Source organism: Poeciliopsis prolifica, unplaced genomic scaffold (genome assembly GCF_027474105.1).
Source record: "Poeciliopsis prolifica strain line A6 unplaced genomic scaffold, Auburn_PproV2 SCAFFOLD051, whole genome shotgun sequence".
Classification (NCBI taxonomy): Eukaryota; Metazoa; Chordata; class Actinopteri; order Cyprinodontiformes; family Poeciliidae; genus Poeciliopsis; species Poeciliopsis prolifica.
In genome coordinates, this window is record NW_026562426.1 from 3,873,342 (window position 1) to 3,889,760 (window position 16,419).

General features: G+C 39.3%; 2 protein-coding genes across 2 annotated transcripts; both read left to right on the plus strand.

The window, feature by feature from the left end:
* The first annotated feature begins 336 nt into the window (after window positions 1–336).
* Window positions 337–5,659, plus strand: ndufs2 (NADH:ubiquinone oxidoreductase core subunit S2). The gene is made up of 14 exons (XM_055058443.1): window positions 337–464; window positions 996–1,099; window positions 1,171–1,361; window positions 1,492–1,612; window positions 1,760–1,872; window positions 1,971–2,045; window positions 2,126–2,203; window positions 2,293–2,378; window positions 2,451–2,570; window positions 3,219–3,348; window positions 3,482–3,577; window positions 4,901–4,984; window positions 5,355–5,412; window positions 5,515–5,659. Exons 1-14 carry the CDS (start codon window positions 355–357, stop codon window positions 5,550–5,552), a joined length of 1,404 nt encoding a protein of 467 aa, XP_054914418.1. The 5' UTR covers window positions 337–354; the 3' UTR covers window positions 5,553–5,659.
* Window positions 5,660–5,767: 108 nt separating this feature from the next.
* On the plus strand, window positions 5,768–15,097 carry fcer1g (Fc epsilon receptor IgFc epsilon receptor Ig). Its single transcript, XM_055058454.1, has 5 exons — window positions 5,768–6,034; window positions 12,586–12,677; window positions 13,760–13,807; window positions 14,332–14,355; window positions 14,447–15,097. Exons 1-5 carry the CDS (start codon window positions 5,803–5,805, stop codon window positions 14,498–14,500), a joined length of 450 nt encoding a protein of 149 aa, XP_054914429.1. The 5' UTR covers window positions 5,768–5,802; the 3' UTR covers window positions 14,501–15,097.
* The last annotated feature ends 1,322 nt before the right edge of the window (window positions 15,098–16,419 follow it).

Genomic DNA, 16,419 nt, shown 5'->3' on the forward strand with positions numbered 1-16,419 from the left:
TTTCTTTTCACTTTGTTTAGTAGCAAAAACCCAACAAAGCACTAATATTAGGATTTATGTTTTTAGACAGTCTACAGTCTTCTTTAATCAGAGTCTTGAATTGTTTTTAAATAGCCTCGCACATGACTTATAACTATTAATAATTGGTCTCTAGTTGGTAATGGAACTACTAAAGTACACAGTATTTATATATATTGGCCCTCACCGCAAAACAGTGTGGACACCACTGTCTTAAATTATGTTGAAGTAGCAACGTATTATTTGTGCCGGCAGGGGACGGTAACGCTCTAAACCTCTTGCTGAAGCTTCGGAAACAACAAAAGAAGAGAGCTGGCTGGTTGTTTAACAGCCAAGATGGCGGCGACGTTGTTGAGGTCGCTCTCCAGGCTGGGAGGACGTCCTTCAAATAATGTATTACTGAACAAGAGCTTACTGTGCCCTGGCTGTTCGCTACTGCAGAACAGGTATGATGAGAAGGAAACACTGGGATATGTGAGCTTTGTTCCGCTGCTTATATACACAGACTGGAAGGCTAATGCTAACATTATGCTAACAAGGTTTCTCTGTAAAAAAAACACCTGTCAAATCGACATTTATCGTTCACTCTGTGAACGATAAGTACGCGTTTAAGCGAGGTACAATAACACCAACACATACATACATACACCGGGGAATTAAAACTTAGCAGTCGGAATGTTTTACTGTTTATCTCAGACAAACTGCATTTTCTTTCAAAGTGTTTCTTTCTATCTTCTATAATTATGCAACTGTCCCCTTAGTGTTAATGTTAGTCAGTTTTAGCCATTAGAATGGCCTTGGCTTGCTTTGGTTTGAGTATATAGTCAAACCAAACTCATTACTCAGGACTTAACATCTTGTGTCACCATATTATATGACGTAAAGTGTAAACAGCTATATTTTAATTAAATATTATGGTTAAATGTTATATTTGGGGGTTCCACACCTATACAAAACCTATTCCATTTGGGTTCCAGGCAGAAGCAGTGGCAGCCAGATGTGGAGTGGATGGATCAGTTTGCGGGGGTGGTGATGTATCCCACCGAATTCAACAAGAACTGGAAAATTCCCCCATGGAATGGTACGAAGCAGCTCGCCTGCTCTTCTCCTCTTCTACATCAGTCCTGAACCATTTCCCTCATCTCCTTCCAGGCAAAGATCCCCCCGCAGAGAGGGATGTGTCCAACCTGACCATCAACTTCGGGCCCCAGCACCCGGCCGCTCACGGAGTGCTACGCCTGGTGATGGAGCTGAGCGGAGAGTCGGTGAAGAAGTGCGACCCACACATCGGCCTGCTTCATCGCGGCACCGAAAAGCTCATTGAGTATAAAACTTATCTGCAGGTATGAAACAGACACAACGTTTTAGGGGTTTTATTTCTGACATAAGGATATAAGAAAAAATTTAAACAAGGGGTTATTTCTTTCCCCTTTAGATCAATATTTTCTAATGATTTCTTCTCTTGTCCTTCAGGCTCTGCCATACTTTGACCGTCTGGATTATGTGTCCATGATGTGCAACGAGCAGTGCTACTCTCTGGCTGTGGAAAAGCTGCTGAACATCCAGGCTCCGCCTCGGGCCCAGTGGATCAGAGGTGCTCTTTTTATGTGTTCACAACGCATGAATGTCAAATTGCACTGCTATATGGTCAATGGAAACTTGGCTAACATTTAATGTGTTGATAACTTTGTTCCGGATGTAATTGATCGAATGGATTCATTCCAATCTGTCATGTCTGCAGTTCTGTACGGAGAGCTGACTCGGATCCTGAACCACATCATGGCCGTGACCACGCACGCGCTGGACATTGGCGCCATGACGCCCTTCTTCTGGATGTTTGAGGAGAGAGAGAAGGTCAGCAACATGCGTGGCTCTGTAGCACCGTGTTAATCCAACAAGACGACTTCATCTGGATTGGTAATGAACCTGAAAACATGCTTGTCGTTTCCCAGATGTTTGAGTTTTACGAGCGAGTGTCCGGAGCCAGGATGCACGCAGCGTACGTCAGACCAGGCGGCGTTCATCAGGTGCGGACAGGACCCTTGCTTCTTTCTCTATAATCAGTGATGCATCATGAAGCCAGGTTTATGGGGTTCGTGTGTTGCAGGATTTGCCCCTTGGCCTCATGGATGACATCTATGAATGGTGCAAAAATTTCTCCCTGAGGATTGACGAAGTGGAAGAGGTAACCCAAATCTGAACAAGTAAATTTTGATGATCAGCTGTAGAGCAGAAGGAGCTAACCCAGGGCCATGTCGGCTTCTGTCTGCCCAGATGTTGACCAACAATCGGATTTGGAAGAACCGTACTGTGAACATCGGGGTGGTCAGCTATGAGGACGCCCTCAACTATGGCTTCAGGTAAGCCTCTGATAAAGTCAGGACTCTGCAGCTTTATGGGTGGTTGACATCTTTATGTCATGTCTTTACCAGCGGAGTGATGCTGCGTGGGTCGGGAATCAAGTGGGACCTGAGGAAGTCCCAGCCGTACGACAAATACGACGAAGTGGAGTTTGACGTTCCAATCGGATCCAATGGAGATTGCTACGACAGGTAAAGAACGAATTTTTGCTGGTTTATGTCCGCTTGTTTTCAGTTTAATTCAAAAACATTTGATTTATCCCAAAGGGAAATTAAATGCTGTCGAAACTCATATCTTCATAGTGGATGGTGACACACGGAATATAAAGATGAAGACTTTCCAAGCAGCGCCATCACTGCTAATCCATCTTGTTTGTTTTTGCTGCTCCTTCCTCTGGTTAGAAAGACGGGCATAGAGATGTTGGAGTAGGGGATCTGATCCTTTATCCATTCTGATCGATGATTTGAACCTCCTCCTTTTCTTTGGGGTTTTGAGCTTGTAGAGCTTTTTAGATTCTTATCAGACACTCACAGTTGTAAAAGCAACACCATGTTGCTATGGTTATGCATTATAATCACATATTGGGGAAAAAAAATTGTGGCAGCAAAACGTCTTCAAGCTGCACAACATCCAAAATCAGAGGAACTAATCCAAAAACCAGAAAAATGATGAACTAAAGTCTAGAAAAGAAACACCATTCTAGAACTTTCTTTTCTGTTTCTGCTTGAATTCGTCATGTCATAAAATAGAACTCTTTAATGCCCTTCAGTTATTGGGAGGTTAAATTGACGTGGAGAGAAATATTTTTTTGATGCGTTTTCGTATGTGTGTGTGTGCAGGTATCTGTGCCGGGTGGAGGAGATGAGGCAGTCCCTCAGAATCATGCTGCAAGCCCTCAACAAGATGCCAGAGGGGGAGATAAAGGTGGATGATGCCAAGGTGGCTCCACCGAAAAGGTCTGAGATGAAGGTAGGCAGAGCGGATGGATCTGTTTGGATTCCTTATCAGATTTTTGATCAGTTTTGCTGTTAAACTCACTTTAAGAAGCAGAACGAAGCTTTAGGGATGTAACTCGTTTGTGTTTTCTCTCTGTTCCTCTCAGACATCCATGGAGTCTCTGATCCATCATTTCAAGCTCTACACCGAGGGCTACCAGGTGCCCCCTGGGGCCACATACACGGCTGTAGAGGCTCCAAAGGTGAGGCCCTTCATGCTGTGTCATTTTTACGTTGTGTTTTCTTTCACTTTTTCTTGATTTTATAAGTTCTAAACCAACATCCTCCATGCTAATTATGATGCTAATAGACTAGTAGCATCATATGGTGACAAAAGGAATAGGTTTCAGCTTCCCAAGGTCCACTTCCTTTGTCTTTTGGAATATTTCAGATAATTTTTCAAAATATTCCTGGAAGTTGCATTCCTCAGAAAAATCCCTGAATACTGAACCATGAATAGAGTGAATAGTAGTTTACTGTGTACCGATTTACTCTTCACTTTGTTTAGTAGCAAAAACCTAATAAAGCACTAATATTAGTCAGGATTTATGTTTTTAGACAGAGTCTACAGTCTTCTTTAATCATAGAGTCTTGAATTGTTTTTAAATAGCCTCGCACATGACTTATAACTATTAATAATTGGTCTCTAGTTGGTAATGGAACTGCTAAAGTACAGACTCGGTGTGTTTAACTTTAAAGTTTGTATTGCTGGTACTGTCCATCACTACTTTGACTTTCAGCTCTTCTCAAGTTAACGCCACAAAACACACATATTTTATGTGATAAAGCAATAGATGGCATGGGATTATTATTATGAAGTAAATGAATGGTTTTAAAAACTGTTAAAAATCTGAAAAGTGCGGCGTGCCTGTATATTCAACCCTGAAGCAGCGTCTTTTTAACCCTAGTTATGTGAATACTAACCATGCATACAAAAATAGCACTAGATTAGATAAAGAGATTACGAGAAGAAAATTTTTCAAATGGATTTAGATTTATACTTTGAGTCATTTTAACGCACAAATGTGGTCTGATCTCAATGTGCTCTGATAAATTGGAACAAATTTTTCCAATTTTGGGAAACCTGAGATTGGTCAATTTCCGAAAATGGTTTGATTGCTGAGAAAAAAATACCTGCATGTGAAAGTGATCGTATCCCAAATCAGGCCTTTTAAAGAGAAAACTGCAAACAGTGCTCCACTGGTTTGGTCTGAACTGTTGTATTGTAGCTCTGGTTGAATTTTCATAAAAAACACATGATACATTAAATGTATCATCTTTTCTGTTTTTTCTTTTACTACACTCAACATTAAACCTGTCAGCAGTTTAGCAGAGACAACACTCTTAACTACAGTTTATTTCCAACCGGAGCGATGTATTAACTATCCCTCTCTGTGTGTGTGTGTGTGTGTGTGTGTGTGTGTGTGTGTGTGTGTGTGGTGTGTGTGTGTGTGTGTGTGTGTGTGTGTGTGTGTGTGTGTGTGTGTGTGTGTGTGTGTGTGTGTGTGTGTTTTTGCGTTTTGCAGGGGGAGTTTGGTGTATATCTTGTATCAGACGGTTCCAGCAGGCCGTACCGCTGTAAGATCAAAGCTCCGGGATTCGCTCACTTGGTGCGTACAACTTTATGCAGAATCAAATAACGCCTCCTGATCAATAATTTAAAATATTTAACTGTCTGTCCTCCAGGCTGTTTTAACTGAGTTACTGAGTTTGAGTTACGATAAAAAAGAAAAAAATTAAAGAATTTAAATGTTTTTGAATCACTTTTAGCTGACGGTTACATGAAGCAGCTGTTTAACTTGTGGCTTTTAGGGCAAAACTGTCTTTTTCATTGCATAAACAAACTATTAGTGCAGTTAGTGGAGAGACTTCAGGCTGTTTAGTCATGAATAAAAATAAAAGAAAAAAAAAGTAGTTAAAGCTGCTCTGGAGGCGTAGAGGGCGCTGTTGGTGCAGATATTAAGGTGTGCTTCTGTCTAGGCCGGTCTGGATAAAATGTCCCAAGGTCACATGTTGGCAGACGTGGTGGCCATTATCGGTGAGAACCGGATTGTTTTCATCGTTAGAAAAGCAGAAGCTATCATAAAGTTTCACCTCGCTCAGTCCCGTCTCTCTCTCTCTCTCTGTTTTTTCCCCTCAGGAACTCAGGACATCGTGTTCGGGGAGGTTGACCGTTAGCACTGCTGATGAACATTGTGCTTCTTGCTTTCTGTTGGATCCAGTCGCCCTCCAATCACACATGTATAATACTTAAATCAACTTAATAAACTTTTTTTCTCCTCGTTCTTCCTGTCTGAACGTCGTTTCATTTCCTTACACTTCAGAGTTTAGATTGTGTCAAACCCAACAACTTCAGCTGGTGCTTCTTTTCCTCTGGGTTGGTGTTTTCTAACAGAAGTGGGGAAGGGAGGAGAGGGGGAGTGGTCTGATGAGATCTGAGAAAAATGGACTTCGTGCTCAGACCACAACTTCCCCTCGTAGCTGTGAGGTACGCAACACCCGAGTGCCAAGACACAGAGGAAAGCATCGCCCAGCGTCTGCTGCTGCTGTTGCTGCTCCAGTCTGTGTTTCAGCCGCTTTTCAGTCCATCACCATGGGAGCGAAAGCCGGGAGTCGGCTGCTGGCCGCCGTCCCTCTCTGGATGTGTTTCGGCAGAGCCGGTGAGTTCAGAGTGCTGACCTCTTTGACGTGTTAGATTGAGCGACTGAGCTCTGGTTAACCAGACAGACAAAAACACATCAGACGGAAACAAACTCTAGAAGCAGATCATATATATATATAATATATATATATATATATATATATATATATATGTATTTTTTTAAGCGTGTCTGGGAGGTTCTGGTGACATTCGGACCTGTTGCGCTCGGTGGAGGCAGCGGACTCAGTTCCTGTGAAAAGGGAAACTAACGGTGCTGACAGTAAACCAGCAGAAAACTCATTCATTTTATCCACATCCTAACCTCATCTCACTGCATATTTATCTACACATTTGCCGTTTATTGGGATCAAAAACCTCAACTTCTGTTTGTGTCAGTTTTTGAGAAGTAAAAGCAATAAATCCAGGAAAAAGAATGATCAGCATTTTATGTTTAAACATTTATATAGTCGGCCACAAACGATAGAAGAAAACATGAAATGTGTCGATTTTAATTAATTGCGATAATACCATCACATATCGAGGAAGTTCAGTTTGAAACATGAGTTATCAGATTTTAACATTTCTACCCTTCCGGCATGTTTCCTCATGATGTTAGATGTGTTTAGATTATATTGCAGACTTGAAGTCCAGCTCGCATTATAAAGAAAAAAAATAAAAGAATAAAAAGTACATAAATGATCCCCTAACCTGTCAGAACTGAAAAATCTTTTTTCTTAATTATTATTCCAAACCACAGCTCTGGGCCTATTTTAATTTTTCTTTAATTTCTCTACGCCACAATGACAGACGAACTCCTCTCTGATGCATTCTAAAATCTTTTCAAAACTGAAATCATGTGGTGAGTTTTTTTTTAGTTTTTTTTTTATGCTATTTACTCATCTTTCAGGTCTGATCAAAACCAAAACGCCAACACTGCTTCGTGGTAAAAGTTGTGACTTTGTTGGGATGCTGGTTAAGGTATTAGTCACACATTAATGCGGGGGTATTTTAGGTGCTGGTTGTTTCCTCTGAACAACCAGTGTTGGAAAACAAGGCCGATATCAGCGGCTTCATGATATTTTATCTGCTCCGTCACCAAATGCAGCTCCATTCTGATGGCTGTAGCTGTGACTGAAAGGAAGAGGAGTGACTGGAAGTGAGTCACTTGTGGACGTTTGTCATGTGACCTATGGCTGTAGGGAAGTGCTCCACTTCCTGGATTTTAATAGAGAAGAAAGAAAGTGGGAAGGAAGCAGCAGAGCGTCTTTTCATACTGTAATTTATGGATTGATTAAAAAAAGACAAAAAAATAAAATAAAAAGACTGCACCTCTGAGGTGGATGAGCTGTTATTTAGTTCTGTCAGGAAGGATGTCTGGTTTTCTGTTATTTTAGCATTTATGAAGTGTCAAACTGACGATATGCAGCTCAGAACTGAGGTTTTGTCCATCAGAACTTCAGAAGCTCATCTCACACTGAATATATAAACTAAGCAGAAGGTCTATTTAAAGTAAACATTCTGTGGAAAGAGGCAACATTCTCACTGCCAGCGAGCTAAATGAGAAGATTACGGATGGATGTAAAAACCCGGTCATGAATTTCAGCTGAAATTTATAACGTCAAAGACCGCAACAACTCCTGCAAAGTGTTCTGATCTGGTTCATATTGCTGTTAGTAATTGCAAAAATAAATTTTTCTATTTAAAATATTTTAGCAAGATCTAAAATGATATATTTGTTTTAGATATCATTGATCATATCCTATATATATATTTATATAGGATAGGTTTTATCCTATGTGTATATATACACATAGGATAAGGGTGGAAAACCACCCTTGAAGCCAACTGCAAACCACTTACACAAGTGTCCATCAAATGTGGCATATACCAAGGAGATGCTCTGTCCCCGCTACTGTTCTGCATAGGCCTGAACCCCCTCAGCCAAATTATCAACTAGGCTGGCTACGGATACAGACTCAAAAGTGGGGCCAATATCCGTCACCTTCTCTACATGGATGACATCAAGCTGTACGCCAAGTGTGAGCGAGACATCGACTCACTGATCCACACCACCAGGATCCACACCACCAGGATCTACAGCACGGACATTGGGATGTCATTCAGACTAGAGAAGTGTGATCGGCTGGTCACAAAGAGGGGCAAGATCATCCGCACAGAAGGGGTCTCACTCCCAGAAGGAACAATAGCAGACATAGAGGACAGTTACAAGTACCTTGGTATATCACAAGCAAATGGCAACCTCGATGAGGTCACAAGGAAGGGAGCCACAGCTAAATACCTCCAACGAATAAGGCAAGTCCTGAGAAGCCAGCTCAATGGCAAGAACAAAATCTTTGTGATAAACAACTATGCCTTACCAGTAATCAGATACCCTGCTGGAATAATTAGCTGGCCAAAGGAGGAGATAAAAGACACAGATATTAAGACTAGAAAGCTACTAACCATGCATGGAGGGTTCCATCCCAAATCCAGCACCCTGAGACTGTACACGAGCCGCAAGGAAGGAGGCAGAGGACTAGTGAGTGTGAGAACCACTGTCCAGGACGAAACATCTAAGATCCATAAATACATCAGGGACAAAGCCTCAACAGACAATGTGCTCAGTGAATGTCTCAGACAACAGGGAAAAAAGAATGAGGTGCCAGAGATACCATCATGGGAGGACATGCCCTACATGGGATGTACCACCAACAAATAACTGAAGTGGCTGATATCAGTAAATCCTACCAATGGCTGGAAAAATCTGGACTCAAGGACAGCACAGAGGCCCTCATCCTGGCCGCCCAGGAACAGGCCCTAAACACCAGAGCAATAGAGGCCCAGATCTACCACACCAGACAAAACCCAAGGTGTCTTGGGTCTTATATTCATATGTTTTAGGTAATAGTTTGTGATGATATGTCACAGGTATCGTCACAGGACGATATTGAAAACATAGATATTGTCTGTTTTAGATGGACGATATCTTCTTTATCAGATCAATCCAATCTGATCAGTTCAGATATTTTGACAAATTTTCAGTCTGGTTAATCACTGATGTGCTTTAAGTATATTTAAACGGTACATTCTGCTACATTAGCAGTAGGCTGTGTAGCATATTTTAGCAATAATTATTGCTAAAATATATTTTGAATTATTGCTAATTTAAAATATATTCAAAATACATTTGAACATTAATTTTTCATTTGGGTTTTGTTGGCATTTTTTAAATAATTTTTTCTATCTTTAACAAGCATTAAAAAACAATAAATTGCTGAGATCCCCTGAAGGATTTCTAACTATTTTCACAGCAAAATGTCGCCTGTCTACATTCAGGCCCATTCAATAAATTAGAATATTATGGAAAAGTTTGTTTATTTCCAGGACTAGATTGATGGTTTACAGGCTTAAGTTCTGTTCATTCTGCTGATGAAAACACATTTTATACTAAAATATTACTTCAAACCAATAAAAAACATTTTCAATATAGAAATGTGAGCTTAATGAAAAATTTATGTTCAATGTCTGCTGAAGGTTCTTTTTAGAAGCTACTGACAATCAATCCTCATTGGAAAGCAAATTAAAATGGTTGAGATATGACTCTAAACATTGCAAATTTATTGTCTATAGAAGAGGGTGTTCAGTATCAATATACATATATATACAAGTGGAATCAATCAGCCAGTGATCGAAATAGACCGGTTTTCCCAGCAGCACTGCTGGTTGTTGATCAAAAAATTGCTCCATAAAGAAAAACAGAAAACAGAAGTTGTGGGTCGGTTGGCCAGATCGCTTCATCTCCAACATGAGCTCATTTTCCAGTATAAGTACTCTTATACTGGAAAGAGAAGAGCCAAAACAGATTGTTTTGGCTCTTCTCTCTCCTTTCATTACAAAACAAATCTGCCAGGATCTGAAATCCAGTTGGGACTTTACTGCAAAAGAATTTTCATCACGATAAACTTTTATTTTCCAGGTCAGTTACGACAATAAAGATTATTAGCGAATTAGCTATCTTGTAGATGTTTGTTTTCTACAATTGGTGTCTTTTACAGATGACTGTGGCTGGGATGTTAATCTGTTCAAATGATTCTATGAAAGTATAAAACGGCACGGGATTGGCCAGGCATCGAACCAGTCAGGAAGTAAATTGTTTCTGTGTTACAAAAAAACCAAACATCATTTCATGCTAAATATAAATATGGTATGAACCTAGATCAATAAAATTGAAACTGGTTCGCACTGTCATGGAAACGCCGCTCAGAGAGGAAGAAGCCACTGCTCCAAAAAACAGATTACTGTTTGCAACTGAGTGAGCGAACAAAAAGCTTCATTTTTAAAGAAGCGTTTGGTAGAGATCAATACTCAGCGTCCTGAGGTCTGCTGAAACCATGTCAGCATTTCACCATTATGAGCGTCATCGCTACATTTAGACTCAAAAGGAGAAGCTTGAGAACATGATTTGAACTGTGCAGCACAAGGCTTACCGCACCATGTTCTGTAGTGTGAAAAAGTTGTGAAATCAAGTTCTCAAAACATCTGTGTGTGTGAGTAAAACCCTGACTCAAGTTCTGTTTGGAGACAAAACTACACCAAACCATAATCTACAGCTTCGGAAAATATTTGACTCAAGTCACAGTTAAAACCTGTCCCAACAAATACTAAACTAATCCTGGTAAAGTAAAAAAAAAAAAAACATCTCACTATTGGGGCAAATAGGGAATACAAATAATCCTAGAAATCCCCAATTAATCTAAAAAGAAGGACTGGCAAAATAAGAGGTATTTTCATTAAATGTGTAAATATAGTCTTCTGTATGTCGTTTGAAAAAGCCAATATAGCATAAATCTAGCAGTTCATTTATATTTTCTGTGTTCCTATCAGGTTCAGATTTTCCAAACAGCCTCGTGTTGTTTGTGACGTTGTCATGGCCATCATTGAACCATTGCGGACCTTTCACAACCCACAATGGTACAAACATTTAGGTTGTTGCCTAAAAGGGTAGTTTTGTAAATGACTTCACACTAACATCATCATCATTGTCCAGGGGGATAAAAGGGGGGAAAAGTTCAATTCCAAGGGCCCCTGACTGACAGGGGGCCCGCTGCATTTAATTAATTTATTTATTTTTTAATAGAAATAAAAAAAATTAATAAATAAATAAAAAATGGGGCCTTGTCAACTACAAAATTAATCATAATTTGTTTTCGAAAATAGTTTTTAGCAGTAAAAATCAAATGTTACCAATCCCAGACCAAAAAGCATATATCCACATTTGCACTAAACCTCCCTGAATCTGCATTAAAACGGTGACGGTGTTCAGCCGTCAGGTTTTCAAAAAACAACAACAGAAAAATAGAGAGAGAAAAAGGTGTCAATTTGTAACCCAGTTTTTCTCTGAGAGGTGGGTAGACTGTGCGATTATCAACCATTCATCATAGTTAGGTTAGCTACAGAATACTGCTTGCCTCCATTTATCTAGCATTTAATGAATTAAGAAAAGAAATCACCAACATATTCATATGTTGAACTTGTTCCTGTACCTTTAATCACTTAACAGATGAGTCAGTCAGCAGCAGCTCTAACCCACATCCCTCCTGACCCATCCTCTCCTAAGTGAAATTAAAGCTGCAGTTTTTAACCTTTTTTACATTTTTTAAAACATATTTGTTAAAACTGTCATTATGTTGTGACAGTATTGCATGAGAGATAATCTGTGAACAATTATTCCTCTGCCCTCTTCTAGCGCTATCTAGAAACAACCAATCAGTGGCAGGAGAGTTTTACTGCTGTCAATCACAATCTCAAGTGACTGTTCCCTCCTTCCCCTTGCTCTGTGGTATGCTGTAGCTCACAATAATAATAAGTTGTTTTTCCATCATTAGCACATTTAACAGTGAGTGAATGTGGTTGATTGACAGCACTAAGATCCTCCTCCTGGTTCTGATTGGTTGTTTTTGCCCAAAACGTTGCATTAAATTAGCCAGTAATAGTAATTCAGGGAGGAGGTGGAGTAGATAGATTTTTTCACAGATTATCTGTCTCATAACAAATATGTACAAAACATATTTTTATTAAAGTCCTATACTGCAGCTTGAATAAAATGCAACTACATAGCATTTCTTGAGAAGTCTGGATTTCTTTATGTATGTTTTGCAAGTTGCTTTTGACTGTTGCTCATGGGGAGAGACATTCCAGTAATCTAAAACTAATAGAAACAATTTCAGCAACCTACTTTCATACTGTATGTGGAATATTGGATGTAAAATTCATGAGCAGTAAATATTGTGCTAGTATCAGTATTGGACCAAAGAAAGCAAGGCAGTCACAAACCTTTAAAATTGTGATGCTTGTGATTGGTCAGATAAACTCAAGAAATTGTAACAGCAGCTGTGTGTGGGTGTGGGGCCAATTTCATTTTTTGTCACGGGACCCAAGATTCCTGGCGGCCCCCCTGCCATTATCACAGAGACCAAGTTACTGTCACACACGGTGTGTAAAAGTAGAAAACCTGTGTGTACTCAGCAGGCTCTTCTTTTTCTAACATTCTGCTGTCATCTCGTCCACTAGCTGCTCTATCGGAGCCACAGATCTGCTACGTTCTGGATGGGATTCTCTTCCTGTACGGCATCATCCTGACGGCTCTCTACTGCAGGATCAAGGTTCACCCACACGAATCTGTCTTCCTCATTAAAGTTGAACAAACCCCTTAGAGTAACAAAACGCTACCAAGTCAAGTATGCAACAAAAATCCCATCTAAACACGAATATATTTTTTCTGCCTGTGTCAATAACAGGAAATTCAGGGAAGAGAACCACTTCTAACTAAAGAAGTGGTTCTCTTCTTTACTGCTAACTAAAGTTAACAGTAATCATTAACATTAGCGGTGCTAATGCTAAAGCACGACACCAACATGGTGTTTAGCAGAAGATAACACTGAAGTGCTATATCAACATATGACACAGAAGCTCATGCTAATGTGCTACACAACACAGTATTTAACAGAAGCTAATGCTAAACTTAAATTCAAACTATATTTAGTATTGAAGGACAACAAGCCAACAATTACATGTTCTATAATACTCTTAGTCATTGTGTTCATGTTTATATCTTATTTTATTTTTTTTAAAAAAAGGTAGTTCCTTTATATTTGAATTTTAAAAAAGGAAGCAAAAGTTAGCGAGAAAAATTAGCTCTGCTGTTGGCACATTTGCAGAAAAGTGCCTACTATTGAAGAAAAGGAGAATATTAATGAGCAGAGTGAAGACAAAAAAAACACACGCATATTTTCTAGACAAGTTTAAGTCAATATGTCTAGATGGAGGGCAGACCAAGCTATTAAAATAAGTCCACAAAAAAAGTTCTGTTTACAGTTTGACACACGTAGAAGTGGGATTGTTTTGCCTAAATGCAATGTTCCCTGCATGGCTGAAGATCCACATTACCATACCATTCCCAAGGTGGTGGCAGCATCATTCTGTGGACATTTATTTATATATATCTAAACTGAGTTTTCCCCACTTTTATTTGTGAAAAATCTTTTTTGTCACTCCATAATTGTGTTGGATTTTGTGTTTTGTCTAACACATAAAATCTCAATAAAGGCTTAGATTTGGAACTATATGCTTTTGCACGTCAGTGTCTTTTTTTTTTTTTTTTATCTCGAAGACATCATATATCTACTGCAAATGATTCTACCTGCTGCTTCAGAGGTTTATGTTGTTCTCTTTATATTGTTGACAGATCTACAACTCCAGAGAGGACAGCGGTGGAAAAGGAAAGTCAAAGCAGGTGAGAGCGACTGCTCGACTCGAACCGTGTGTGTAGAACGCATCGCGACTGAAACGCAGCACAAAGTGGCGTTTCAGTTGACGAAAAAGAAGCTGAGTTTCTGTCGAGGCTAACCTCAGTGGACACATGCTGAGGCTGAGGTTTTGGACGTGAAGAAGGAAATGAGCACACAGCCTGTCTACATACCGAGTGTGTGTGTATGTTTGTGTTAGTGTGAACGTTTGTTTCGTGGTGAGTTGCGCTAATACTGAGTCTCCACTCTGCAGTGAGTGTGGCCACTGAGCAGCCGTCTGGTTAGAGGAGAATAAAATCCACATCCTGTCCACCTTTCAGCTCAGCCCACTCAGAACAAATGCTGCGTGTCATTTTAGGACGGAGCTCTGCTTCTGTTTGGTTTTAGCTTAAAAACTTTAATTGTTGGTTTGAGCCACTGTTCCAGTTCCCATTTATTTCTCTTTTTTTGTGTGTGTGAGTGTCACAATGACTATTTTGTCTCTAATTTTTCTCGTCTTTTTTCCTTTCAGAATGTGGAAGAGGGCATCTACACAGTGAGTTTCAGAGAACCGTGCCGCGTTACGCTGAAGCTTCACATTATTCATATGTATATAAATATGTTTCCTCTTCTCTCCCCTCCTTCAGGGTCTGACTCCTCACAAGCAGGACACATACGAAACCATCGGCATGAAGAAGTGATCTCACCCGGCCGCAGCGTTCTGTCGTGGGGTTTTTTTTTGTATTTAAACATAACACATGTCACACTGCTTTTTCATACCAGCGCTCATTTCCCCATTTTGCTTTTGTTGAATCGAGCAGAAGTTGAGGAGGAAGAGATAGAAAAGAAGAAGTGAAGCAGCTCTCTGTATGAGATACTCTTCCTGTCCTCTAGCACATCTTTAGCATTTTATTTTGACTACTGATATCCTGAAGATGCATTTAAACACTTAACTGTGAAAAAAATAATAGAATTGCAATGAGAAGTTTTATATTTTGCGAAGATTTCAAGAGCAAAACATGCTGATAGAAATTTCATCCTTTACTATTTTTGTAAATTTGACAAATTGCATATGCTTTCCTTGTATTTACGCTAGTACTGTTACATTTTTGTACGCCTTAATTTGGGGGTAAGAGAACTATAAGGGGGGGAAACATATGTAAGATGTTACTGAGCAGTATTTCCACTACACCTCAGGGTGGCAGTGATGGCATCGCCTTCACCTTTCTGAAGCTGATACATGTACACCAGGCTTGTTTTGCACGCACATTCATATTAAAGAACTTCTCTTTTAGAAATACGGCACCTCTGTCTCTTTATTTAACCCTCAATCAGAACTTTTTAATCTTTAAATCTGTCTTTAGAACAAATTTCTGAAGACAATCATTTCCTGGCTGCCAGGGGCTTTTCATATAAATAAGATTAAATATTGACATAGCTTTAGGTTTGGTCAGATATATAGATGGGATGTTAAAATATCTGGAGTTCTAAGTTGGAAATGTCAACTAGAACACCTCAAAATTCAAGTTGTCATAACAACCCAGATTTAAAACCCAAGGAAAAGGAAGTGTTATTTGCAGCTTTGTTGTTGTTTTTAAATATAGATTATTTTTCAGTGAGATTTCTGAAGTGCTTGAACTTTTCAGAGGAAGCGTCAGCTTCATCCTAAACCACTTGAAAAACACCTGGCGACTGCTTTCAAAATAAAAGCCCATTTCAAAATCTGAAAATTAGGATCTCAGATTTAAGGAGTTGACTTTGTATTTTACTAACACAAACAACTATGTTTTACTGGTTCATTTGTAGATTTTAATAGTTGATTCATCTAAAATATATATATTAAATTTACAGTTTGAGAATTAAACAGTTTTAAACTTAGTCATGATGATTATTCCCTTACATTTTACAAGTGCTTAGATAAATATCTACAACCCTACAAATAGACTCTAATAGAGATTTACCCCATCCTCAAAAATCAATACATTACACATAGAATATAGCGAAAACTGTCAAAATATCTTATTTGCAAATATTTTTGTGACATTTACTGTCATTCCAAGTCCAGTCGGCTAAGGTACATCACCCAATGAGTTTTATTTTTTAGTGTCATATAAGTAGAAGTTAACAACACCGTCAGTCTTAATCGACAGCTTTTATGTGGAACAACTGCGTCAATGACAGCAAAAAAGTTAAAAATTTTTTTTAATGATGTACAGATTGACTCTCTTCAAATAATTTCTGTCATCTATCAGTGACTACATGCAGAAGTAGAGATAATTTTTCTCATGGTCGTATTTTGTGCTGTTGCATTGTTGTACTTGGTTCTGTTGACTGTGAGAGAAACCAACCTGTAGAGCGTTGAACACTTTTAAACATCTGCATCAGAGGGCATGTGCTTATTGATTTAAGATATGTATATATTCATAATGTTCAAGCTGTAAAAAAAAAATCTCACATTAGTAAGGCAGCTGGCAGTTAGTAAATTGTCTGGAGCACCAGCACCCCAAAAGTAAAATGTGTAACAAAATGGAACTGGCCCAAACACCAATCCCTGAGGAACTCCGTGTACAGATCATAATATTCAGATTTAAGCAACTTTAGAGGACATCTCACCTAATAA